The following is a 26,479-nucleotide window of genomic DNA, read 5'->3' as shown; positions in this document are numbered from 1 at the left end:
ATATATATAGTGTGCAAAAAGATTAAAAACAAATACTAAAATTATTAAAAATCAAATAAAGTTTTCTGTTTAATAAAATCGACCATGTGACATTTGGATGATGCATGTGTGGTCTGGGCGAGGGAGTCGGGGGGCGAGGGGTGATTGGTGGGGGGGGGGGCTTCTGAGAGCCCACTAGAGGACAAAGGCTTTTAAAAGCACACACCTCGGGAGCACAGGAGAAGGTTGAGAGACCAGCGGCGGTTTGAAGAACAGCTTTTTTTCTTTTTGGAGGGGACTCGCTTTTTTCTCTCTCCGTCTCTCCATTACTCCAGAGATGGCGTGTTGAAAAGCCTCCCTTTGTGCCCGCCGGCCATTCAGTGGCGCTGCATGTTAATTGCAAACAAGGCGCGCGCATCTCCCCGATAAAGGCGCGGGCCAAACCAACGCGGTGGGGAGAAGCGCGGGGCGCTTTCATTAATCTGCGCTCGGCGTTTTTTTTCCCGCCACACGCATGACTTGACAAGGGTGCGCCTGTAAAATGTGCTCAGGCGGGTTATTGGGTGTTTACCACAAAGCGGCCTTAAGCCAAACTTTTCTTTTCTTTTTTTTTTTAAGCCTCGCATAGCGACGTCAACATCTCCCTCAAAAAGAAAAAAAACAGTACATCAAAGCTGTTCATGTTCTATACAGTGCTTAATAAAAGCATGGCTTTAATGCGGACTCTTTCCAATTCAGTGAGCTCTCCATGTGTTCAGGAATTTTAAATTGGATTTTAAAAGCCACATTTTAGCCACTTAAAAATATATTTTTTTCTTTTCAGGAATGCAAGTAAATAACTCTGGTTTGACATTTTAACAAAAAAAGTGCTATTCTATTTTTTTTCAATTTTGTTGTCAAACAGTAATCATGACATGCTTTAATGTGGGCTGTTTCAAATTTGTTCAGAAAGCTCAAAATGAATATTCAAATTTGAGAGACACTTTTGAGCTAGAAATAGAACTCAAGCGCAATGACCAACAACTTCAACAAATGTCTCTGTTTAGGAATGCAATTGAAACGATAACTCAGATTCAATGCTCAGTCAATTAATTAAATAATTAATTAATTAGTTATGTACTTTACTATTTATTAAGGTTTTTTCTTTTTGGGTAGCATGGATAACAGCACATTTAACAGTTTGTCATTAAAAACAACCATCATCACGGAGTGCTTTAATTCATACTCTTTCCATTTTAATGAGCTTTAATAGCCACATTTGAGCCAGTAAAAAAGATGTTTGATGTGATCAAGAAATGCTTTTTTTTTTTTTTTTTTTTAACTACAGTAATTTTGAATGAGAAAATGTGAATTTTACGTCAACAAAATCAACCATCATGATGGAGTGCTTTAATGTGTACACTTTTAATTGATTTCAATAGCCAAATGCAGGCCACTAAGATTTTTCTAATTAGGTAAGCAAGTAATTATATGATAATTATTTTCAAAATTGTTAGGCCTTACCGGTCATCGAATAATAAGTCGGCCATTTTGATTTGAAGCTTAGCCAAAAGAGCAAAAACCAGAAGGATGTATACTGGACAATTGGAGGATTCTGAATTGTGAACTATTTTCATGTACACCATTTCATGTTTGTAGCAAGGTGTTATGTTTGAAAACATGCGCACCCCCGTTGGAGTCAACATCGTCATCTTGACAATCATCGGGTTGGAATACTTGCCTGCAGTGAACAATAATCGGGCAAGATCGACCTCGGTAGCACTTGTTAACCTTTCTGCAATAAAAGAAGACAAAGAAAAAGGAAAAGCACGTTATTGCGGATCATGACGGCAAAACAAAGATGAATGCCACCGATTACATGCGGCGCGCCTGGACGAAATAAATATGGCAATAATCAAGTGAGCCGCGCGCGCCCTCGCCCGCCAATCCATCACTTTAACTGGAGTGGAGGCATTTCAACGAATGGAGCGTCATTGGGGAGCGCGTTATTGTGACGGGCGGCGGCGGGATGTTGTGATTGCGCAACGCCCACACATTTACGCCGGCCAATTGCGAGCGGCGGAAAGCTTTTTCTGCACGCCGCCGTCGCTATGGAGACAGCTGGAGCGTTCGCGCCAAAACAACACGTGAACATCATAATGATAAAACTATGAAATGCTAATGAGGTGCACGATTCATTTGTTGGTTAATATTATTAAAATGCCAGCTGTAGTATCTCAATAAATTTGAATGTTGAATTTGAAACTAAACTGATTTTGAATTTCAAACTTGTATAATAAAGATTCACTGCAAACATTTCATGATAGAAATAATGTACTACTACTAATAATAGTCCTATTTTTCCCCCGTCCATAGTTAGTTAATGAAAAGAGTTAAAAAAAAAAAGTTTCGCTTTTACAAGCATTATATTTATTTTTAACTACAAACTGATCATTTAAAAAAAAATACAAAAAGTACAAAAAAAAAAAAAAGTCTTACTTAGTTTTGAGGATGGAACAGATTAATTGTATTTACATTTCTTACCACAATCTGTGTGGCTCTAATACCCCCCCCCCCCAAAAAAAAAAAAAAATTTTGAATTTTGGGCAAAGCAAAAAAAAAAAAAAAAAAAAAAAAAGTTATTCTGGAAAAAGTGGGAAAATTCCAAAATATATTAGAAAAAAAAATAGAAGCCAGGTTGTCGACTTTGGTTTTCCATTGTAATATCACCAATGACCACCAGATGGCAGACATCATGAGTGGGCCAAATACTTTCTGGCAGATATGGAACGATATCCAAAGAACTTTTTTAAAATATACAAATTAATTTAGCTGAATCATACAGTAGTTGATTATTCTGTAAAATAAATTCTCAAAATCGTCTAAATAAAAAAACAATCATGACATCATACTGTACATTCCATCCATTTTCTACCGTACTTTTCCTCAACTCATTGAATGCCAGAGACGTGTTTTCCCATCTTTTAAGAGGCATGTATTAATATAATTAAAAAAAAAACACGTTTTTTTCATGTGCTACATCCAGTGGGGTCAAGGTCATACATGTTAGATCTGTGCCAAAAAGTGCAGCAAAGATGGCCCAAACTTCCCATGCAAAAGCGAGAGAGCAAGGAGAGGTGGGAGAGAGAGAGAGAGAGCGAGCGAGCGAGCAAGAGAGAGTCAGGTTGTGCACAGGCCTGGCTGAGGAGACACAGTTTCCAATGATCACTTTTGTGACTATGCAACTGGGCTCATATTACTAGCTGCAACATCACAAAAATGACACTGGCAACCGCAAAAACGGCCCAAACCTCAAAAAAAATCGACACCCTGCCGCGTGCACGCGCACACACACAAAAACCTGCACTCTAATAAATACAGTACGAGCTAATTGGAAGGGGAAAAAAAGCACCAAAGAAGACGCCATCCCCTCACTTTGCCTTAACAAGCACGGAAAGAGGGGGGGGGGGACAGATTTCCATCCCCAAATCAGATGCATCTATTCTCATTTGTTGTCCCTCCGTGGTTTTCCCGGAGGAGTCGGGGCGAGGCGATCCCCTCGCTAACAAACCCCGAGCACTCGCCCCCCCCCCCCCTCTTTTTAGTCAGGCGGCTCGCCTTTAATTGGCTCTTTGAATGAGCTGTTTTCTTCCCAAGCCAAGCCAGGCAGTGCGGGGCTGTTAATTTGCTGCATCACATGTGCTGGAGGGAGGTGAGGGCAAGGAGGTGGTGCGGGGACAGCAAGGTTATTATAGTTACCCGAAAAAGGAATCGAATAAAGAAAACACAAATAGAAAAAAAAAAACATTTTCGTTAATGGAATCAAATAAAAAGAACATTCTTAACTCTTTGACTGCCAAAAACGTTAAATAACGTTTAGTAAAATCCTATGGAGGAGTGCCAAAGACGTTTTTTTCAAAACAGAGGTGAAACTAACCATTTTCTATTGTTGATTACTCAAAAACCAGGGATGTGATTTGACCAAAGTGAAATTATCTGAAAATTTAGCCGGGGGTCTGGGGGCCGCTGGCACCCAGCTAGGTCCAGGGCAGTGCCCAGTGGGGGGTGGGGGTGGGGGTGGGGTGTGGGGGGGGGGGAAGCATGAACAAATAATTATATCATGACCAAATGAAAAGTAACTCATATTAGAGCATACCACAAATGTCTTTGTTATAGCAGAAGATGTTATCTGTCGGAGTCATGTGCATACACAATGAACTACTAAAAAAAAAAAAAAAAAAAAAAATTTTTTTTTTTTGGGGGGGGGGGGGGGGGGGGATAAAAAAAGCGGAATTCCGCGAATTAGCGGAAAAATCACATCCCTGAAAAACGGAATAAGGTAGAAACAAACTTTTTTTTCTGATGAAAGATGACAGTCCAATCTTTCATTTGGTAGTATGTGTGTTTCTATAGTCCAAACACATAATTTTCTGTGGACCTTGAAAGATCAGTCAAAATGCTTAAAATCGGCTGGCACCCACGGCATCCCTTTTCTGAAAACGTCTGGCAGTCAAAGAGTTAAAAAAAAAAAACGGAATTACATCGCATGTTTATAATACCAACTAAAACTATCATTTTAGAGAGAGTTTTTTTTTTTGTCTAACATTTACGCATACTCCATATACAGTAAAAAATATCTAAAACTAATACAAAAACAACAAAATCGTTTGAAAAAAATAAAAAACAACAAATATGTTCTATAAACTAATTAAAACTAACTGTCAAAACAAAATAACAAAATACAATATAAAATCAATTTTTAAAAAAAATAAATATATAAAAAATAAATATATAAAAAATAAATAAAAATAAATATATATATATATATATATATATAAATATATAATATATATATATATATATATATATATATATATATATATATATATATATAATGAAAACTCAAAACTATTCTCAACCCTGAGGGAAAGGAGAGAAACCTTGTTAGAGCCACCAAACCGGGAAAAAAAAGGAAGGTAGGGAGTGAACGAGCTGAGGGGTCAGGGGGTCGGCGCTCTGCTGTACCTGCGGAAGTCCAAGAGGGTGCGCGCCGTGTTGGGGATGCCGCGGTCCATCCAGGACAGGAAGTGGAACTGCGTGACGGTGCGCGTCTCATTGGTGTGCAGGTTCTTCAGGTAGAAGCTCCGGACCAGGAAGTCCTCGCACCAGATGTGCTCGGAACACCAGATTGACCTGGAGGCACGCCACCAAACATGGCGGCAAGGTTAACTCAATCGGGTCCGAAAGACATTTCCAGACTATCCGTACCTCGTAGAAGTGGTAGACGTCAGAACCCTCATCCGGCCAGTAGTGGTGACACTGCTTGACGCCGTTCTCCGAGATGGGCGTGAGCATGACGACGACCACGCAGCCGCTCTCCCACACCATCTGCGCACGGCAGGAGAGGCAATCGTTCAGGGCTGACAAGCGGCGGAATATTCCGCATTCTTGGCGGCGGCGCATGAGGATGAAATGGATTTCTTAATCCGGGTCCAGCAGGCATGAATAAACCGTCAGCGGTGCAGGAAAATGTAATGTGCGCTCGGGAGAAACGCACGAGCCCACAGCAGCCATTAAGGCAAATGGGAAGAAAAACTCAAGATTTTATGAGCCTTCAGTACGTTTATCAAATATGTACAGTATGCACCACTTCAAGAGATGTTTTCCTTTTCATATCTAGGTAGTGAAAGACAAGAGAAAAATCGTACATGAGCTGTTCATGTTTTAGAGCGGGAATAACCCTTATGAATATCCACCCTCAAAGATTTTCCCCAAAATATTCAGATATCGAAACTACTGCTGAAATGCTTTGAAGAATGAATCGGAATGTAGAAAATGTACAACGTGAGACTTTGAAAGAGGAAAAAAAAAAAAAAAAACTTTATTAATTTAGGAATTTTTTCACGGAAATGATGGAAATCAATGTATCCATTTAAAACTGATTTTTTTGGGGTGAAAAAAAAAATTAGCGTCACTTCGGAACATAGAAAAGTGACAGAATAATTATAACAAAAAATGTTTTTGGACGTATAATAAACATTTTATTATTCAAGTCGTTTATTATGAAAATTTTGACTTGAGATTAAACCATTTTCCAAAGCAACAGCAACAAACAGATCAGTTCAGTACTGAGGTGCTTGTAGAAAAGAGCATAATGTTTGAGGTTTTGCTTCATGCTTTGAATGGGAAAAGCTTGGCGCCACCTGGTGGACAGAATAAAATTAAAATTGAAAACCAGTCGTCTAAATTTAAATGATGACAAATAATTCATTTATTTAGGACTATCAAAAACAATGTCTTTAAATGCTTTTTATAATGTCGCTAGTACAAAAAAAAAATCTTGAACTTTAAACATCAAATATTATTTATGTTTCTGGCAATTTTAATTAAATTTGTTTGTAACACGAATGTTAACTGCCCTACACATCACTTTCCAAATCAATCGTGACACACTTGCAGAAAACGATGTAAGGTTTCGCTTCATGCTTTGAATAGGAAAAAGAGGCGCCATCTGGTGGACAATCGCAAACCAGCAGCCCAAATTAAAATCTTACCATTAAAGGACAAAGAGCGAGTGAGAAATTGCATTGTAAATTGGTTTTCAATGCGATATGAGGAACAAATGTGAAGCTTTTCCATTCAACACAACGAGCTAACTAACTAAAAACTGAACAATAAATGCCAGGTGTTACAACCATTTACATAATTTTACATTTAATGAGTGGTGCAAGTTCAAATTCCCCCCCTCCTGCCTACTTAATTGGAAAAGACGCAGCGTCGGGTTTGTGGATGAGCAACTCTTTTTGGTGCGATAACAGATTGACGCACGTCTATTCACCTGGCACCAACAAACAAATACAAAACAATTATCAGCGTTTCATTGGAGGCACTCAACACATTTGAATAGAGAAAGAGGGGGCGGGGGGGAAGCTTCTCACACAATTAGGATGCACTTTGCAGTTAAAAGCTAGCGAGCTATTGTGTTGTTAATTAACTGCGAGCCTATCGTCGGCCGTGAAAAGCCTTTTTCCAGGAAGTCTCAACTTGAGAAAACTTTTGACGCGCCGCGGCGAAAAGGGGCCGGCGCTGCGCCGTTACGCGGCTACGGAGACGACGGTCTCGCTAATTACTCGATGGGCCGCCGTTCGGCCGGCATGCATCATTTAGCGCGCACCTCCACGCCAGCGGCGTGCCGTGTTTAACAACGGCCCTGTGATTAATGGCGCTCCGGGAAAGGGATGGGAATACATCAGCGTCGTTATTGTGTCAGCAGTTTCATCACAAACAAGCTTGTTACGTTGCAGCTGCTGTGTCTGCCTTGTCCACCTGGGGGCAGCAAAAGACATACATACTGTCCATTGAGGCGTTATTAAGAATCGCAATAGATTTCCAGCAAGTCTTGCCTGCATGAGGCAGCCAATCATATTGCAGCATGGCGTGTCCTGTCGATGACTCAAATGGGATTTAAAATAATTATTCGTTGAGGTCTCTCAAGCTTCCCTCAGCTCATCAGTATGGCACTAATATTAGATGTTCTACGCAGAGGACAAATAATAAGTTATATTGTCTGGCTGTATGTGGTGTGGACTTGTAATTCGGCATATTTAGTATTAGCATATTTGCCAAAACTTTTGTTGAAAAATTAAAAATGCAAGCGCAGAGTTGTCCAATGCCATTCTCAGTTAAAATAGAATTGGTGTGTTTAAAACCACACAACCTCGCCTTTAGTCCACTTAGCCTAATGCTAACAAACAATGCAAAAAGTCATAGGCAGGCTAAAAAAATAGCATCTAAGTGGCAGTGTTATACTTTAAGCAACACAAACACATATATATAGATAATATTCCAAGTATATCTTCTTTATCCTCTGTGAAACACAACTAAAACTACTGCATTTACTTCATTTACAGTAGTTGTGAAACTCTTCTTTGTTTGACTGTGACAATATTATACTGCCCCCTAATGGCCTAGTCGCGCACACCAGACTGTGCAACGCAATATTCAAAATGCAGTTTTGAATACTTTACTTACATTCTATTCAATTATGTTATTATTACTGTACGTATTTAAGTATAATATTAAAGAGTGCTACTTTCCTAATTAAAAACAAAACAAAATTTGTTCACAATAAATAAAAAAACTGAACTCCGAACCAAAATAACAGCAATGGGCTCAGTAATTAACATCGGTGTGACACAAAAGTTGTGTTTGAATACGATGCGCAAAACATTGCAGAGTGATCTACTGTAAACTGGGGCTGCTGTTTTGGTTCGCGACATAGTTTAAAAAGGTTCTATATAATGAGTGTAATCCATAAATTGTGTTTAAATTTGGAGGCACACAACATTGTGCAGTCTCACAAGCAACTTAATAAAATTTTTGTGCTTCTTAGGTGCTGCTGTTTTAGTTATCAAATAGGGTCAGTAGTTTATGTTTGTGTAACGTATGTTCATCGTAAAAGGTGACCACATCACCTTGTAAGGTAAGATTATCTTTAACATTGTGCAGGAAGCTTGTTTTTCTGAGGCTGTTTACGTGGCTCAGTAAGTGCTACTGTTTTGGTTAGCAGCAGAGTTTAAATGCCCCAAAGTTAAGTCACATCTGTGGAACGACAGCTTTTTTCTAAGTAGGTAAAAAAAAAACAGACACTTTTATTTGTCTCAAATGGAAATGGGGCCACGGGACCCCTACCGTTTGAGGAAATGTCAGTTTGAGAAGAGCGCTTAGCATCATTTAAAGCATCCTGCTCGTTAAAAATATACTTGGGTAAATATTTTTAGCAGGAATAATACACGCGAGGCGCAAAGTGGGGCTTGCTGATCTCCCGCCGAGCGCTCCCATCACAAAGCAACGAACGTGTAACCCAGATGTTTTTTCAGCCCGCCCACCCTCCCTTTCTCCCCATTGTGCTGCGTCTCCGCTGCGATTATTCCGAAACCCTCACGGCTGAAGAAACAAATCAGTTTGAGTGATGGCGGCGGCGGCGGCGGACGAGACTTACCTGCCAGAAGTCGGCCACGGTGGAGGGAAGCGGGCCCTGCGAGGCGATGTAAGTGGGGTTGCGGGGGTCGTGGTCCATCTGGGAGGGAGAGAAGGCAGAGTCACGAAGTGCTTGGACGCGCGGGTGGGACGTCGGTTTAAATCCTCCATCTGGACGGAGACTGTCAAGTCCTCCCTTTACGTTCGCTGAGGCGTTCGGCTTCTCCTTCCTGCCCGCCGATGGGATTTATATTTGAACACCTGCTTTGTCGGCCGAGCTCGAAAATAATTGTTGTATGGAAGTCTCAAAGTGCTCACGTGGTGCTGACAACTCATTTTTAGGGAATGTTGCTAAAGGCAAGATCATTTGTATTTATCATCACGTTATTTGTAAAAGTATTTTCCCCCCCAACACTTGCTCATTAACTTTTGCTTCTTCCATCTATTCGACTGCTGTAGTATGTTCAATTCTCCAGCGAGGGATCAATAAAGTCTTATCTCCATAAAAGCAGCTGCGCCAAATGTTGTTTCTATACAGCGTCAAATGAAACAAATCTCGCCTTTCCAATGATGTACATTTCCTTGAACATCACACGCATGCAAGAAGTTGATCACCGGAACACTGTTGTACTTTAGCAAAACATTTTTTTTTTCATGCTTCCTGGTTAAGATTCCTCACATGTTTTTTGCTAGAGGAGGAATTGGGGGAGAGGAAAAAAAAAAAAAATCCCCCCCGTCGAAATGAAAGGCGAGCGCCGGCGTTTCGTTTCGCCAATCTCAAGGACACAGACGCGCTGCCGCCGCCGCCGCTTGAATACTAAAACGCAAACATGAAAGAACGGTCCTGCGTTTGGGCCGTCCTCCTCGCCGCCGTTGTTACAAGGCGATTATGGCGGCGCGGGCGGAGGATGTCGTTCTCTTTTGGTTTGGACGTAAAGCGGCTGACACAAAATGTCTTCTGCGTGTTTGCCACTTTAGCCTAGCGCCTTGAGTTTATATCACAAAGACACCTCACATGCGAAATACTTGACGCAGGCTCATTGATGCTCTGTTTTGCGAGCTAGCCAAAACAGTTGTTCCTGACTACTTGGGTATTGTTCTTTATTGTTCCAGAGTGTCCAAGTATTGTTCCTGACTACTCTGGAATTGTTCGTGACTTTTAGAGAGTGGTAATTGACTATCAGAGTATTGTTCCTGATTGCTTGGATATTGTTCCTGCCTACTGTGAACTTGTTACTGACTACTTGGATATTGTTCCTGCCTTTGTTGATACCTCGGTATCATTTCCCCCCCAACCTATACTGTGCCCCTCATGGTAGCATAGTGTGAGGCTGCCCCCCCCCCCCCCCCACCCATATGATTTTTCTTTTTTTAAATCTAAGAAAATGGGGGCACCATTTGCCAACCCATCAGGCTTCCCATTTTGTCTCTCTCTGTTGGTCTGATTCCATTCCATTCCTGACTCCCCAATATCGCTCACGACTACCGAAGTACACTCTAAAAACATTTGGGTCAAAAATAACCCAACTTTGTGTCAAAAATGGACCGATCCTCTACTTGGGTCAATTTGACCCAACTTTGAGTGATGAAATGGGTCCTTTAGTGTAAAACAACTCATAAACATTGGTCAGATCCTTTACTTGGGTCATTTCGTATTAAACAACCCAGAAAGTTGGGTCAAATTGACCCATAAAATGGTTCAATCCATTTTTGATCCATAATTGGGTTACTTTTGACCCAACTGTTTTTAGAGTGTATATTTCAGGATTATTCAAGTATTGCTGCTGGCTACCCAAGTATTCTTCCAGACATCGTGGGTATTGTTGCAGGTTATTTGAGTATTGTTGGGGTCAACCCGAGTATTGTTCCACTACCTTGGGTAAAGTCCATAAGTTTGCGACGTTTGACAAGAAGGTGCACTGAGCAAAACTGTACATCGCTACGTTAGCTCATTAGCTTCTATGAACTGCCCGGGAAAGAAAAGAGCCCGATTATTTTTGGTCGGACGCCGCTGCCTCGGAGCTAGGAAGAAGCCACATTGACAGACGTAATTATCAGTTTTGCTAGACACAGCCGGGGGTCCCTATTGTGGTGTAATTACCCTCCTTTCATCCGCCCACCCCTCCTGTGTCCTGCCACTTCCTCGCCCACTCGCCAACCCCTTCGCTCGTTTAACCCCCTGAAATGTTATTGGTTGTTACGCGCAACCTTGAAAAAGCGACGTGTGAATATGCCATCAGAGAAAATGGAGCACGTAAAAGCGCGGATTGTTTGTTTGAGAGATGTATTAAGCTTTTAGTGCGGCTCCCTCGTCTATCTGCTCGGAAAAAATTCTGGGTACTGTATTTGAAATGCATAGCTTCCTGTTGCTTTTGATGGAGTCCCTTTGCAGTAGCCTCGGGGGAAATCACAACTGACAACATGTGGTGGTGGTGGTGGGAGTACTTAAAAAAAAAAAAAAAAAGCCTTCTCCCGCATACTTTTGGATATATCTGTAGATGTATTTGCTTGGAACAAAAGATCTGTATCTTTTGTTAGTTTTATATAGATAATTTTTTTTTATCTCAAAGCACTGATGGATCCACCCAGATCCTAGCTTGGACAAGATCGGCAAAAAAAAAAAAAAGATCAAAATGCTTAAATCGATGACAAACCAAACATCAGATAAAGCCAAAAACAAAGCAAAGTGACTGAACAATACTCACGATTGGACTGGCATTGATGTAATCGGAGCCGCTGTGGTTATTCTCCGCTTTCAAGGTGATCCTGGAATGATCATCTGTAACAAAGATGCATAATTCATTAGCGTATTTTCCCTCGCTGCCGTCCCGCCTGAAAAAAAAAAAAAACTATGCGAATACCGCGTGGCTCGCTGGCAAAATGAAACCCAGAGAGGCTGCGTGGGGGAGAAGAGCGCTTTCATCACGCACAAGTCCGGAATCTCTCCACCTCCAATAAGAGAAGGTCCCTCAAGTCCTTTATATCTCCATGAAAATCGAGTGCTTGTGAACGCACACTCAGTGTTCCTGTTTAACACGTCGCCTTGAGTGACAGCCAAGCTTCTAATCTCAGACGTTCGAGTGTTATACGCAGTCAAGAGTGGGTGTTTTTGTCTTGATTGATTGACGGTTACTCAAAAAACAAGCCAACTGCCACTTGGCGTCAACTAATTCCCCCAATGGAGCATGGCAATGTGTGACGTGAACATTTGGGAACGCGCCGCAGTCAGAGAAAATAGCCATCCTTGGCTACTGCTCAGGTAGGGATTCAGATGAATAAATTATTAGTGCAGATTTAAGATTTTATTTTCACTTTGGCCGTTACAGGAGGTTTGCTTCTGGATCAGGTAATCAGAGTCTTGAACTACCTAGGTCTTGTTCCTGCCTATATGGGTCCTGTTCCAGACTATGAATATTGTTCCTGACTATAAGAGTACTGTTCTACACTACCTGAGTATTGTTACTGACAAACCAAATATTGTTTCTGTCTCATGGGAAGTATTGTTTTTGCTACCCTGGGTATTGTTCCTGACTACCTTGGTATCATCACCGACTACCCAGGAACATGGTTCTTGACCACCAGATCAGATTATTGTTCCTGACTACTACTGAATACCTGAGTATTGTTTCTGACTATTGTTCCTGTCTACATGGGCATTGTTCCGACTACCTGAGCATTGTTCCTAACTATTTGGATAATGTTCCAGACTACCAAATTGTTGTTCCTGACTACTTTGGTTTCTGAATACCTGAGTATTGTTTCTGACGATTGTTCCTGTCTACGTGGGCATTGTTCCGACTACCTGAGCATTGTTCCTGACTATTTGGATAATGTTCCAGACTACCAAATTGTTGTTCCTGACTACTTTGGTTTCTGAATACCCGAGTATTGTTTCTGACTATTGTTCCTGTCTACATGGGCATTGTTCCAACTACCTGAGCATTGTTCCTGACTATTTGGATAATGTTCCAGACTACCAAATTGTTGTTCCTGACTATTTTGGTTTCTGAATACCCGAGTATTGTTTCTGACTATTGTTCCTGTCTACATGGGCATTGTTCTAACTTCCTGAGCATTGTTCCTGACTATTTGGATAATGTTCCAGACTACCAAATTGTTGTTCCTGACTACTTTGGTTTCTGAATACCCGAGTATTGTTTCTGACTATTGTTCCTGTCTACATGGGCATTGTTCCAACTACCTGAGCATTGTTCCTAACTATTTGGATAATGTTCCAGACTACCAAATTGTTGTTCCTGACTATTTTGGTTTCTAACTACCTGAGCATTGTTCCTGACTATTTGGATAATGTTCCAGACTACCAAATTGTTGTTCCTGACTACTTTGGTTTCTGAATACCTGAGTATTGTTTCTGACTATTGTTCCTGTCTACATGGGCATTGTTCCAACTACCTGAGCATTGTTCCTGACTATTTGGATAATGTTCCAGACTACCAAATTGTTGTTCCTGACTATTTTGGTTTCTAACTACCTGAGCATTGTTCCTGACTATTTGGATAATGTTCCAGACTACCTGATTATTGTTCCTGATTACCCAAGTATTGTTCCGGACTACCTGGATTCCGGATAACCTGAGTTTTATTACTGACTACCCAAGCATTGTTCCTGATTATCTGAGTATTGTTCCAGACTACCGGAGTATTGTTCCAGATATCTTGGTAGCTTTAACGTATCAGTATGGGCAGTTTGTACCCCTTGTCGGATCAAAAATTCGACCCAAGGTGCTGGATCAAGTCATCAACCCAGCACTGTATCGGGTCCTATTTGGACCCAGCGCTGGGTTAGCTATTTAATGCCCAGGAGTTTTAAGAGTGTAATGCTACTGACTAGCCCAGTATTGTGTGTACCTATTTGGCTATAATTGCTAGCCATCTCAGTAGTTTTCTTGACTTGCAGAATGTTTCTGTGTTACTGACTACCTGGCTATCATTACTGAGTACTGCTACAGACATTGTTGATTCCTGACTAGCAAAGAATTGTTTCAGACTTCCTTAGCATTGTTCCTGATTCCCTAAACCTGAAGACATTCTTCTTGAAAGGTGCAAACGAACAAAAGTTTTGTAAATGAGAGCCGCTGTTTCCGACTTACATGCTAGCACGGCGTCTGAGCGGTTCTTCCTGGTGCTCTGCTCGCTCTGGGCCACGCTGCAGGTGCCGGGCTCTGCTTGGTACGAGCATAGGGCCTCCCATTCGCGCTCCAGACGGTTCTTGTTCTTCAAGTGGTCCTCCATGTACGACTGAGGGAAAAAACAAGATTTCCATTTCACACCACGAGACTGAAAGGTGCCCAGACTGGCGTTAGGTGGCAGGTGGGGGGGAAGCGAATGTTTTTTTTTGTTTGTTTTTTTTAGTTTGAAGGGTGAATGGAGACACAATTAAGACTCCTGAGAGGTTTGTCAGCCATGAAAAAACTTGAGGGGTGTCGCCCTTTCCTGCTTGCACTACCACTGATAAGATTGTCTGCATTTAAGCCGTTGCTCGCAGAGGACAAAATTGAATTCGCTCGAGAGACAAAGATGGCAAAAGAGAAGGGGGGGGGGGTTTGCTGTGTGTGTATTCTCCCAAACCAGGGCAAGTCTTAGGACGCTTAGAGGATGTAGCTGGCAAGGCGAGGCTCTCTTTTTTTAATTTTTTTTTATAAAGCAGGCGCCATATTACCCCCCCCCCCCCATTTCTGTTCAGTATCATGGCTTCCCTCCCGATGGGGGTTAAATGGTTTAGTCCGCTATTGTGCGGGACGGAAGATTACAGACTCATAAACTGATGTCAGGGATCAGCTGGCTAATACAATGAAAGTGATACCCACACGCGCGCCGGGTTTATCCCATATTAAAGGCGGCGTAGGTAGGCTGAGCGACTTCATTGTTACAGTCTGCGCTGTCTGTCAAACGCTAAAAGCACATCTTTGCCGAAAACACAAATGCCACATAGATGATAATCGCAAAAAGGGCTGTCCAGCACACAATGGGTAATTACCCTTTGATGGCTAATGAATTCACAACTCCAACAGGATATTAGGCGAGTCCTTAAGACGCTTACAAATGGAACTAATGATGGGAATCAAAGTTTATTGTTAGATATGCAAGCTAAAGTGCCACCGAGGTCCTGAAATCAAGCGCTCATGATTAATGCAGGGACATAATGAGACAGCACAGTGTGTTCCACCTCCACCTTTTAATGGCAGTCTCCTAAGGTTATGGCTCAATTTTGTTCTTTGTTTTCGGAAACAATTCCACTTTCGGCCACTAGATGCTGGCAAATGATCGTGTTTAATACTGTATACATTTTGAAAGAAGAGAAAACAGGAAGTATTTCAAGATCAGCCTCATTTTTGCTGACGAGATTAGAAAGAGATTACTGAATGTCTCAATCCTATACATCCTGCGTTTTACGCCTACAGAAAGCAATGGCTGTAGCTTCATTTTGTAATATACACACTCTAAAAACAGTTGGGACAAAAATAACCCAATCATGGATGAAAAATGGACCGATCCACTTTATGAGTTGTTTTATATAAAATGACCCAAAAGGAATGGTTCATTTTTGACCCAACAGTTTTTAGAGTGCATATTTGGGCATAATTACTGTGAGATGAAAACAAGACTTTATGTAATATTTTTACTGTAGTTGCATATTGTTCCTTCCTAGTTAGTATTTGTTCCTGACTATCGACATCTTTCACCAATCTGAGTATTTTTTTCTGACTACCTGACTCGTAAAGTACAAGAGTAAAGAATTTGAGTCCTTATTTCATCACTGCCTGTCACCTGTCATGTTGTATCCTCTCTCCAGCATCACATCCGCTCCCAAGTGCATCACATTCCATTCAAACGACATCCTGAATTGATTGCCTTCTACATTCATATTTTTTGCCTTTAACGGCACGCAGCCAGCGGCGCCCTTATCAAGGCGGCGAGCTCCCGGCGAGAGGCGGCGGACCGTGGCTTATTCCGCAGACAGGCTAGCGAAGGTTTAACGAATGTGGGAAGGATTACGTGTGCCAATCAGAGACTTGGGATGGGGGAGGCCCGGGTGTCAAGGAAACAATGTCTAATCCCATAAGCAGTCTGCTCAGCGGCCGAGGCTGCTGGGTGAAATCGGGATGAAGGCGGACGACAAACAACAGGTAACACATTACTGTCAAATTAAAATGAACAGCAGCCCACAACAGTCTGTAAAGGGGAAGGTGGGAAGGGGGGGGGGGGTTGGTGGTATTTATGATGTGCTAAAACAGACGTGGGAAAAGTGCAGCTTGCGTTGTGCACTATATTTGTTGCATAAATTCAGCTGTTTCCCTCCTATAATTGGTTAATGGTGCCATTGAGTTGATAACCTGTTACATTTACACGCCTTTTTTTTTTGTTTCATTTAATGTTCATTGTATGTTGATTTGCACCAGTTTTTTGTTACTTGCTAACAGACAAACGTCTGGCTGTTAGAAAACTACAGTACCTTATTTACATTCAAACCTAAGTCGTAGCTCATCTTTGCCCACCCCCGTGATGTATTTGATATTAAAATTGCAACTGTATGACCGCTGTCTTAATTAATCTCCACAATGAAATTAAACAGCTCAGAGGTATGAGCATATGGCAGTCAAGCCGAGGGCGGTGTTATGAATAAATGCATGGTTCCCACAGGCTAGCCTAAGCATTTACAAGCAAGGACAGAGAAGTCTTTTTGTATGCAGCCTGTGAGGCGCTGTCCATGGTCCTGTTCTGAGCACGAAGGGTCCTGCTGCATTACATTCCAGACCCACCCGGTGAAAATCCACAGTATAGAGAGCCCCCCCCACACACACATTTAAACTGATTAAAACAACATTTTAAACACATTGTAAACATAGCATGTAATTGCAAGAATACAATTTGATGTGAAAAAGAAAGTGCAAGCAAATTGCAATTAAAAAAATCCAACTCCTGACATCACTTTATAGGCCACGCCCCTAAACAGCATACTTTCAAAATATACTACAGTAATTAAAATGTATAAATCAGTTTATTTCTTAATTTTTTTATACAATACAGACAAATTGGTGTGGTTAGTTAAAAAAAAAAAAAAAACTGTTTTTTTTTTCTGCTAACGCCAAAGCCATGTCTAATATAAAAAAATTGCTTTGGTGCCATCTGGTGGCTCTATCTGGTGTCAAGCCGTAGCCTTGTCTAATAGTAAAATCAGTGCCTTGCCACCATTTTGTGGCATCTACAGGCAATTACAAACCTTTTTGGGTGAGTGTCAATTACATTTTTTCCCAGATTTTTGCTACATCATGGAATGAATTAAACCTGCCATACATCAAGGGGAGGAGTTCAAAGTATGAAGTGGGAACCATTTTGGCTATTGGGTGCAGGACTGTATGCAAAACAGCAAACGGTGTGTCAAAGCTGCTCCGAATAAACAAGGAGCTGCTGACTCAGCACACAGAAGCTTCCAATTTCACTTTGGAAGTTACACAAGACTTTTTTTTTTTTTTTTTTTTTGCAGTGTGATTGTGAGCTTTGGAACGCTGCGTATTCATCACCCTTCTCCACACGCCGCGCCGCTCCAAATAGCGAGCGAGCGAGCGAGCCACGGCGAGATGAGATGAGAGGGGCAAATATAGGCCCGAGATGAGCGATAAGAAGGCAATCACACACATGGTTTGATGAGAGATGATGGCGGAATGTTAAGAAGAGACCCTCGTGAGCTCCCCTTGCCCAAACTCATACATCCCTCAACCATTCTTCTTTAAAAAAAACAATGACATTTTTCAGCACATTTAGGTCCTAGTGCGGGAATCCAATTTCAAATTTTGAACTAAAGCACAGATCACTTACGACGCTACATTTGCCGCTATGGAGAAGCTAAGGCTAATAATAATAACATCCCGCCTCCTAGAAATGATTCACAGGGCCTTTTTGTTGTTAGCGCCGCGCTATTGTCGCTGCATTCAAAGGGGGGCTCGGCACAAACAAGCCTTGACGAGTGTAAGAAAAAGCCATCTATTAGCAGTGGTACAAGGCATTACTCACATTCCCTCTCATTCATTACAGCCTCCCCCCTATATAATAGGCAGACGTGGCGTGTGATGAATGCGCCGGGCATTAATGGAAACACTGCCAGGCATCTATCCGTCTCTTTATCAAGCTTGTCTCAAATGAATGACGTGCTGCAAAATTAAAACAATCCATTGTGTGCACGTGTGGAAGAAAAGGCTTTTTTTTTTTTTTCACACAAAAAAGAGGCAATTATAACTAACACCCCCAATGCCAGTCACATAAGGGAAAATGATAGTTCAGGGGAAAAAAAGAAAAAAAGTTGGGCTTATTTTGCTGCAGCAGTGAGTGGGTAAATGACAATGGCCAGATAAAGAGACCAAATCACACAGCGGAGCAAAAATAAGTAGTAGAGATGAAAAAAAAAAAAATATTAAAAATACAACACCAACTCTTAGGATTTGGGCCAGTTAAGATAAAAAAAAAAGGTTGGCAGGATTGTGACTTTAAAGTGAGAATTCTGACTTTGTGAGCTATGAACTGTGGGGGGAAGTCAGAAAGTCAGAATTCTGAGAATTTAAAGTCAAAATTCTGCGATTAAAGTCAGAATCCTGCCGACCTTTTTTTTTCTATTCACTGGCCCTAATCCTCTTCCATACTTAATTTTGTTGAAATGCCTTGAAGCATATAACACAAAGTTCAGGGACGTCCCAGAGTCATAAGCATATCTTAAAAATGTAAATATAAAATATCAAAAATTTAAATGTTTTAATTTCAAACAAAAACAAAAAGTGCAACATTTCCAGGGTCAGAGGCATCTCTTTTGAATTTTGATGAAAATTTGAATAGTTCCCCGAAGTTAACACGGCTTCAAATTGATCTCTCATTGACTATCTGATTTTCGAAAACGTCCGATGCCATCATAAATGCTGAATATCGGCGCCGACGTACACCACCACCCACCTTTTGTACTTTCTACCATCAACAAGCTAACATTAGCTCCTCCCCCAAATACAGATAATGTCTTACTTCCTTGACGATGACTTTCGACTTTCAACATTTATTGGCACAAAATTAGCAATTGAAGACCGCTTCCAATGATGATGATGCAAATTCTCCAAACAAACCGCCAATGATTTACATAACAAACAATTTCACATACCATTTTCTGAAATGCCGCACATATTGCACATACCAGAAACCGCCACCGATATACACCGTAATGTAGCAAACCAGTTGCTAACAACATTGGCAGCACTTTTTTAGACACTAAACTCGTTGAGAATGAAGTAGCACACGCCCACAAGATCTCACTGCTCACCAGTATCATGTGACCCGTGGAGATGTCCATGTTGGACGGCACGGGCTCCTCGCACCAGGAGGAGGTGCTGCTGCGCGTGGACGGGCTGCCGGCCCCGGGGCCGTCGCTGAACTGGGACGACACGCTGTTGAGGCGCGAGTGGCGCAGCGTCTCCGGACGCTCCACGCGCTCCGACGCCCGGATGGCCATACGCTGGCGACACAGCTCCTACAAAGGGAAATTGGAAACGTCATGTACGGATGATCATGTGCGTACACCAACAGTGCTGCTGCCATTCTGCTCGGTCTCATCGTTTGATGTGTTATGCAAATTATTTGTGGATGATTGATTATTTGTGCCGCTGCTGTCCGCTTTGCTGCCGTAAAACTGGAACTGCCTCATTGCAGGACTAATAAAGGCCTTTTATGTCATTTTCTATCCGTAAGAAGCATGGCGCTGATTGTGAGATTGTTAAAAAAAAAAAAACAATATTCCACAGCACACACTTGTCAAACAAATCAGACATTTAAAAGATGGATTAAGGAACCTTTCCCCAAAACAAAGAGGCGGCGCTCATCCATCATTCAAATAACCAGCCGGGACTGGGATGCATTCATGCATTATATTCTGATGGATATCTTCTGTTTGCCAATAAAAAAAAGTGCTTCACCCTACTTTTAGATCAAGATTACAACTTTTCAAGTGACTCAGCTTTTTTAGGATTGCACCACCGTGCATTCAAAATATGAAGACGGGCCGTTGTGTACTGATTAAAAAGATATGAAAAAAAAATGTTTTTGTTTCACATTAAAAAGTTTACAAGCAACACACATTTATAGCAATACATGATTATACGTGCACATACGTCACAGCCATGATTCCCATCCACATATTGTTTGATTTGTCTTTATATCCATCCATTTATTATCCAAACTAGACACGTGGTCGTTCGAACTTTTGGGGATTATTTGTAGTTCACGGAACACGATCACGATTTGAGGTGGCCGGATTTTAATGTCGACAAATGAAATGTCACCACATTGAGGGATAATGAGGTCAAGAACGTGGTGACCTTGAGCATGTGGAGAACTTTTCACATGGAGTGAAAGACAAAAAGTATCAAGTATGGTCAAAAATTACAAGGTGGGACGATTTGATGCACGCACACCGTTTAAATGAATACTGATTTTTTTTCGTTTTTGTTACACCCCAAATATATACATATAGCCAACAGTATTTTTCAATATCGACACCTTCTTAAAATAATCAACTATATATACTGTATTTTTTCTGATTTTTCAGGAAACACAAAAAAAATTAAGCATTTGCATCTTGAGGAGACGATTTAGGCAAAAAAAAAAAGAAAAAAAAAAGACTTGGGCAATTATTTTAAGAGGGTGACGATATAGTACAGGGTGACACAAAAAACACGTCATTTAAGAAACAATGTTGGAATTTTCATAAAAAAAAAAAAAAACGTCCTATAGATTCTATCATTGTGTAATTGTAAATGGCACGTTTAAAGGTTTCAATTACGATGAATAAAATATTTTTCTTCCATCACTCTTGGTTTTATTGGATTGTTAAAAAGTTCCCGTTTGTTTTGTGTCACCCTGTATTTATTGATACATAGAAGTCACTCCATCTTGCTGACAATTCTTGCTGCCTTTTCTATACATTCAAATCTGCATTATTCATGTGAAATTGCCGCTAAACTTTATTTGCTGTATACACGTGTAGTACAGTTTGTTGATCTGCATACAGTTGCTATATACAATACTCACACTACTTTTGTTTCCATTCACTATTGATTATTCAAGTATATTTTCCAAGTACTTTCTGCTTAGTCGTATTCCAAATAAATATGAACACGTATTTTTCAGATTCTTTGATATGATTATTCCTTGTGTACCTCAACTCTCCACTGCACTGCCGTTAAAAAACTTCATTTCCCCATTGCGCGAGTAATAAAGGCTTCCTCGATCCTATTCTATGTCTGACACTATGTCTCATTTCTTATCTGTTCAAGTCAGCGCAATCTTTAAAAACCATCGTGTAACGTTTGGGCCAGACACTTCCTTTAGAATTCATTTCCATGCTCAATAACAGCCGAGGCCTCCGAAAAGGCATTGTGGAAGGCAGCACGCGCTATCCGCTGATCTATCAACGTGATATTTCCCCGAGGGCTGCAGGGCCTGCTAAGCCCTGCTCCTGGACCCCCTCCCCCGGCACCGTCAAGACTTTAATGATTAGAGTCATGAAGCGGCGCCCCGAGCCTTGGCCTTGGGGCAACATCCAAGTCCACCTCATAATTCATTCGACTTCTCCGCCACCGAGCGGGAAGCTGAGCCCCGGCCTGGATGGAGAGAGGGGAGATACCGACGGGTTTTTTTAACGACCCGGGCCTCTTTTCAAAGTGAGAATAACAACAATAGGAAACATTAAGAATCCACGCTCTTGCACTAGGGATGGCCATTTTGGACACGTACACGAATCACCAACATTCAGAGTCAGATTAGCTTAATGCTAACAAACAATGCAAAACGCCGTTGACTTGCTGATAGTTAGCAACAGGTGTGGCGCAGTAATTTTAACTATTTGAACGCACAGTCAATCTCCACTTGTAGAATGATAATATAGCAATACTCACAGTCATATATTCTTTATCCCTTGTGAAGAATGAACTAGTATTACTACTATATGGCAGGTTTTCTGAGGAAGTACCATGTACATTATACCCATGTACAACATGTCTCTAGTACACTGCCCCCAGGTGGCTAAGGTGCGTGCACCAGAAAGAGCAGAACAATGTCAATTGAATTGGTCAAAACTGTTGAACTCTCACTGACTGCATACATTCATTTATACAACATTGCACTGTTTACATGCAAAAATAAATAAATAAAATAAACAAATAGTAATGATAATAAAAAAATAATAATAATTAAATTAGAAAATAAATAAATAAATAATAATAATAATAATAAAATAATAAAAATAATAATTCTACGTGACCTTCCTGAATGTTTTATGTCTAAGACGGGTGAACCTGATTAAATATTGAAAATGTTAACAAGTCACACAAGCTAAATGTGTTCTGAGTGCCACAGTGGGCACAGCTGAGCCCCAACGTGGTGAATCAATAGTTTTCCTGGCCAGCCAAGCCCATGGGGAGGAGGAGGAATAGGTCACAGCGGCGACAAACGCATCTTGACAATACAGTTCAGCATTCGCACCACCGCTTAATGCTGAAGATCTTTTTGATGGCTTTTACAATATATTTACTAAGATGCCTTCCACGCTTCTTCAAAGCATGTGAGATAGTACAACTATAAACTGTTTTTTTTGTTTTTGTTTGTTTCTTTACACAGTCTCTCTATATGAAGACAAATCGGTGCTCTTTATGCTGGAGGTAATTCTCTGTTCCAGCAATTTAGAAGCAGCTCTGAATGTGTGAACTTTAAATTATTTAAGGCCGTGATTCTCATTACCAACCTGAGCACAGCTCAGTTGTATTTAACTTAGAAGTTCCATATATTCGGTTTGACCAGCCGTTTGGCTTTATATGTTTATTTAGGTCCCATTACAAAAAAAAAAAACTAAGTGCAGTGCATTTTAATTGAATCACTATTTAAGCACACTTTCCATATTTAAGTGCAGTTTTTGATGAACCCTTAGGCCTACTAGCTACTGTATTATAATTCTGGTCATGATGGTGGAACTTTTTTTTATATGATTCCAAGTGTCTCAATCATTAAAAAAAAGTATAATAGGTTGCTGTAAAAAATAGTATTGTACAGTTTAACCAGCTTTTAATTAGTTTAATTTTCAACTGTCGCTTGAGTTAAAAAAAAAAGTGAATTGAATTGAATATCACATGTAAATGTAGTAAATATAGTTAAAAAGGTAATTAAATTAAATTAAGTGTATGTACGTGTGTGCATCCAATGGCAGACTACAGCTCGAGCACGCCGGCTCCCTATTGGCTAACGGCGAGCGTAAGAGAGGGCGTCTCCAAACCTGATAGGTTGCCGTGGCATCGCTGCCGGTGTCAGTGCCCAAGCCGGAGAGTTTCTCTTTCATGCGCAGGTGAGAGCGCTGGCGAACGCAGAAGAAGGTGGCCGAGACCACCAGCACCACCAGGATGAAGAGCACGCACAGCACCGACAGAATCACCAGCTGGCCCGACTCCACCCGGGTCTCCTTCACCACCGGGATGCGGCTCAGGCTGCCCCTCTGTGGACATGCGAGAAAGGGGGGAGAGCGACAGTCAAAACGCATCAAATCTACAGCTTGTGGTCAAGTCTTTTAAAAAGTACAAAAATAATCATAAAATTTTAGGACAATTTTTTTTTATTCCTCTGGTCATATTATTTAAAAAAAAAATTTTTTAAATTAATTTTAATTATGAAAATATTCAAAAAAATTAATTTTTTTTGGTATTGTGTTTTGCTGTTTTAACATTGTTAAACATTGGGCAAGCTACTTCTTGAGGGTCAATATTTAGCCAAACAAAAGCACTGCATGCAATTTGAAAAACAAACAAATCCTCGGAGGAGCTGCTATAAAAGCCCTCAATCATTTAACCCAGACATGTTTATAACATGCCATTATCAGTTTCAAACTTAAAGGCTTCTCCTTTTGGAACAAAAATGGGATTCGTCTTGTCCAGCTCAGTCCGTGCACCCCCCCTGCTCATTAGCCAGCTCATAATGTGCATTCAGACAAGCCCTCGTACCCCAGCCCCCCTCGTCCACGATGGCCTCCCACTACAGACATTCACAATCCCATTTAGAGCTGGCAAGGCCAGGCCAGGCACTGTGCAGCTGCATAGAGGTCGGCAGCCTAAAAGCTTGCGAGCTTAATTAGCTCCTGGCTGGATTAGGCTGTGAAGTAAGTGCACGGCCAATGGATAGCAAAGACTGTAGTACGGATTAAAAACAATATATATATAAAAAAAAAAAAAGTAAAGTTCTGATCCAAAGAGAAAGAAATTGTCTGTTTTTATTACGACATACAAGTTTGTTAAGCCAGGGATTTAGTTTTTCTATATTTCTGTAATTAACAGTGGAAAACGAGATTGCAAAGAGCAGACAGAACGCAGCGTACAAGGTCTTATGACTAACACGGCAGCTGCTGTCACACTACACTCAAACAAGTTGCCTCGTGATTCCAAACATACAATTGTTGAGTGATTTCTTAAAATAAAAAAAAAAGAGAAATAGCATAGAGCAGACAACCAGAATGCAGTCTACAAGGTCTTCTGACTAACATAAGTATACTACACAAGCTTCCCCATGATCACAAACATAAAATTGTTCAGTCACTTAAAAAACAAACAAATAGAAATTGCATAGAGCAGATGAACTGAATGCAGCGTAGAACACGGCAGTTCCCGTCACATGTGCACAGAACTTCCAGTAACACTAAAATGAGCTGCCACTTTTCTACAAACATACAATTGTTCAGTGACTTAAAAGTGGAGAAATTTCATAGAGCAGACACACCAGGTCTGATGAGTACCACAGCAGCTCCAGTAACACTAAAATGAGCTGCCACGTGATCACAAACATACAATTGTTCCGTTCCATGAAAAAGTAGAAATTGCATAGAGCGAAAAATGAGCCACATTGTGATCACAAACATACAAAAAAAGAGGAGAAATTTCATAGAAGACACATGAGGTCTGATAGCTCAAGTGGCACACTAAAATAAAAGGTGACGTGACGCCAAACATACAATTGTTCCATTCCTCAAAAAAGCAGAAACGCAAGGTCACATATGAGCTGCAACGTGATCACAAACATACAATTGTTTACAACTACTAGGAAGATGCTCATATATATATATATATATATATATATATATATATATATATATAAAAAAAAAAACACTGAGCCACATGCTGCTTCACCAAGTCTACACTAGTGAATCTTTGATATGGTGTTTTAGTTCAATTTGACAGAACATGATGCCTTTGTTGGCATTAAACCACCTCGCTTTGATGTTTATTTGGCGTATTATGGTGAGGGCGGGGCAGGTGTTCAAAACTTTTCGGAAAACACGGCATAAAGGCTCGACATGCATGCGGATAATTGGTCCAGCCGTGGCCTTTTGCTTTAGTGATAAATTCCCAATGCTCCTAATTTTAACAGCATAATTACAAGCACTAATTGAGGGGATTATTAATGATACATGAAATGTTATAGATGTTCTTTACCGCATTACATTTGGACACAGGACACAAAATGTCTGCAAAATCACCGCATCTTAACCCATTAGGCGTTAGCAGGTTCCTAATAGTGTGATGTGGTGAGTCGACATCTCGTCAGAGCATTCTGGGGAACCCCCTCCACCCCCAAAATGCTTCTAGCTTTAACCTTGCCAGTTTTAAAGGGTTGTTTTTTCGATAGTGGGCCAGACCGCCGCTGATTGCTGGTCGTTTCAATCAAGGATCGGCGCTTTGAAGGGGATCGGACTGAGGGGGGGAGAAATGGCGCCCGTCCAAATGGCGACATTTCCATTGAGAGGCTTTATTCTGAGAAGCCATTATAATCCTCTCTAACATCACAAATAAATGAAGAAAACAAAAGTCACCATGTCGAGAGGGAAAAAAAAAAGAAAAAGATTTAACCCTACTTCACTCTGACAGCAAGAGTGAAATTAAAACATTAAAAAAATAAATAAATAAAGACCAAGACCGAGCCTCATTTTCTTTTCTTTTACTAGTGAAATGTGAGTATATTAAAGATTGAACGGCAAATTCGATTTTGGAGCACAAAATGCACCAATAAAGATGCATCCTTATTAAGCCAATCCATCAGAGCCAAGAAATTGTGGTGCGCATGCACCTCCCGGGGGTGCGTAGAATTCGAAAAGATGAGAGATATTCTGGTGCAAAAATCTCGGCACAAAATAAAAAATTCCAGTTCATCATGATAGCCAGTTTTATTGTTTATTTCCACGAGGGGGTGCGCCAACTCAGTCTGGATGATGGAGGGGGTGCGTGGCTTTAGATTTTGGGAAAGATCCTTTTTTAATTTTTTTTTAATTTTATTTATTTATTAAATTTTTAGGAGGGGTTGGTTCGTGGTCTAATATCTTGGAAGGACTCCATTAGACTGAATGCTTAGGTCTCCCAAATACATTTTTGTTGAGGGGGTGTGTCAACCTCATCTTGATGATGAAGGGGGTGTGTGGCTTAAAATTTTGGGAAAGAATTCCAAATTATTATTTTCTTTTTGAC

General features: G+C 40.8%; 1 protein-coding gene across 2 annotated transcripts in view; it reads right to left on the bottom strand.

The window, feature by feature from the left end:
- Positions 1-26,479, bottom strand: part of ptprn2 (protein tyrosine phosphatase receptor type N2) — a 119,768-nt gene that overhangs the window by 7,250 nt on the left and 86,039 nt on the right. The window contains exons 12-19 of one of the 2 annotated variants that reach the window (XM_077554516.1): positions 23,254-23,469; positions 19,255-19,461; positions 14,048-14,195; positions 11,643-11,716; positions 8,960-9,037; positions 5,216-5,346; positions 4,984-5,139; positions 1,706-1,753 (exon numbers count right to left, since the gene is read on the bottom strand). In XM_077554516.1, the coding sequence (XP_077410642.1) occupies positions 1,706-1,753; positions 4,984-5,139; positions 5,216-5,346; positions 8,960-9,037; positions 11,643-11,716; positions 14,048-14,195; positions 19,255-19,461; positions 23,254-23,469 (1,058 nt within the window). Of the gene's footprint in view, positions 1-1,699; positions 1,754-4,983; positions 5,152-5,215; positions 5,347-8,959; positions 9,038-11,642; positions 11,717-14,047; positions 14,196-19,254; positions 19,462-23,253; positions 23,470-26,479 lie in introns of those variants that run through there. The other variant, XR_013289713.1, reaches the window with a different exon arrangement.

The sequence above is a fragment of the Vanacampus margaritifer genome, chromosome 20 (genome assembly GCF_051991255.1).
Source record: "Vanacampus margaritifer isolate UIUO_Vmar chromosome 20, RoL_Vmar_1.0, whole genome shotgun sequence".
NCBI classification, from domain to species: Eukaryota; Metazoa; Chordata; class Actinopteri; order Syngnathiformes; family Syngnathidae; genus Vanacampus; species Vanacampus margaritifer.
Note: the sequence above shows the minus strand (reverse complement) of the source record. Positions and strands in the feature narration are given on the sequence as shown.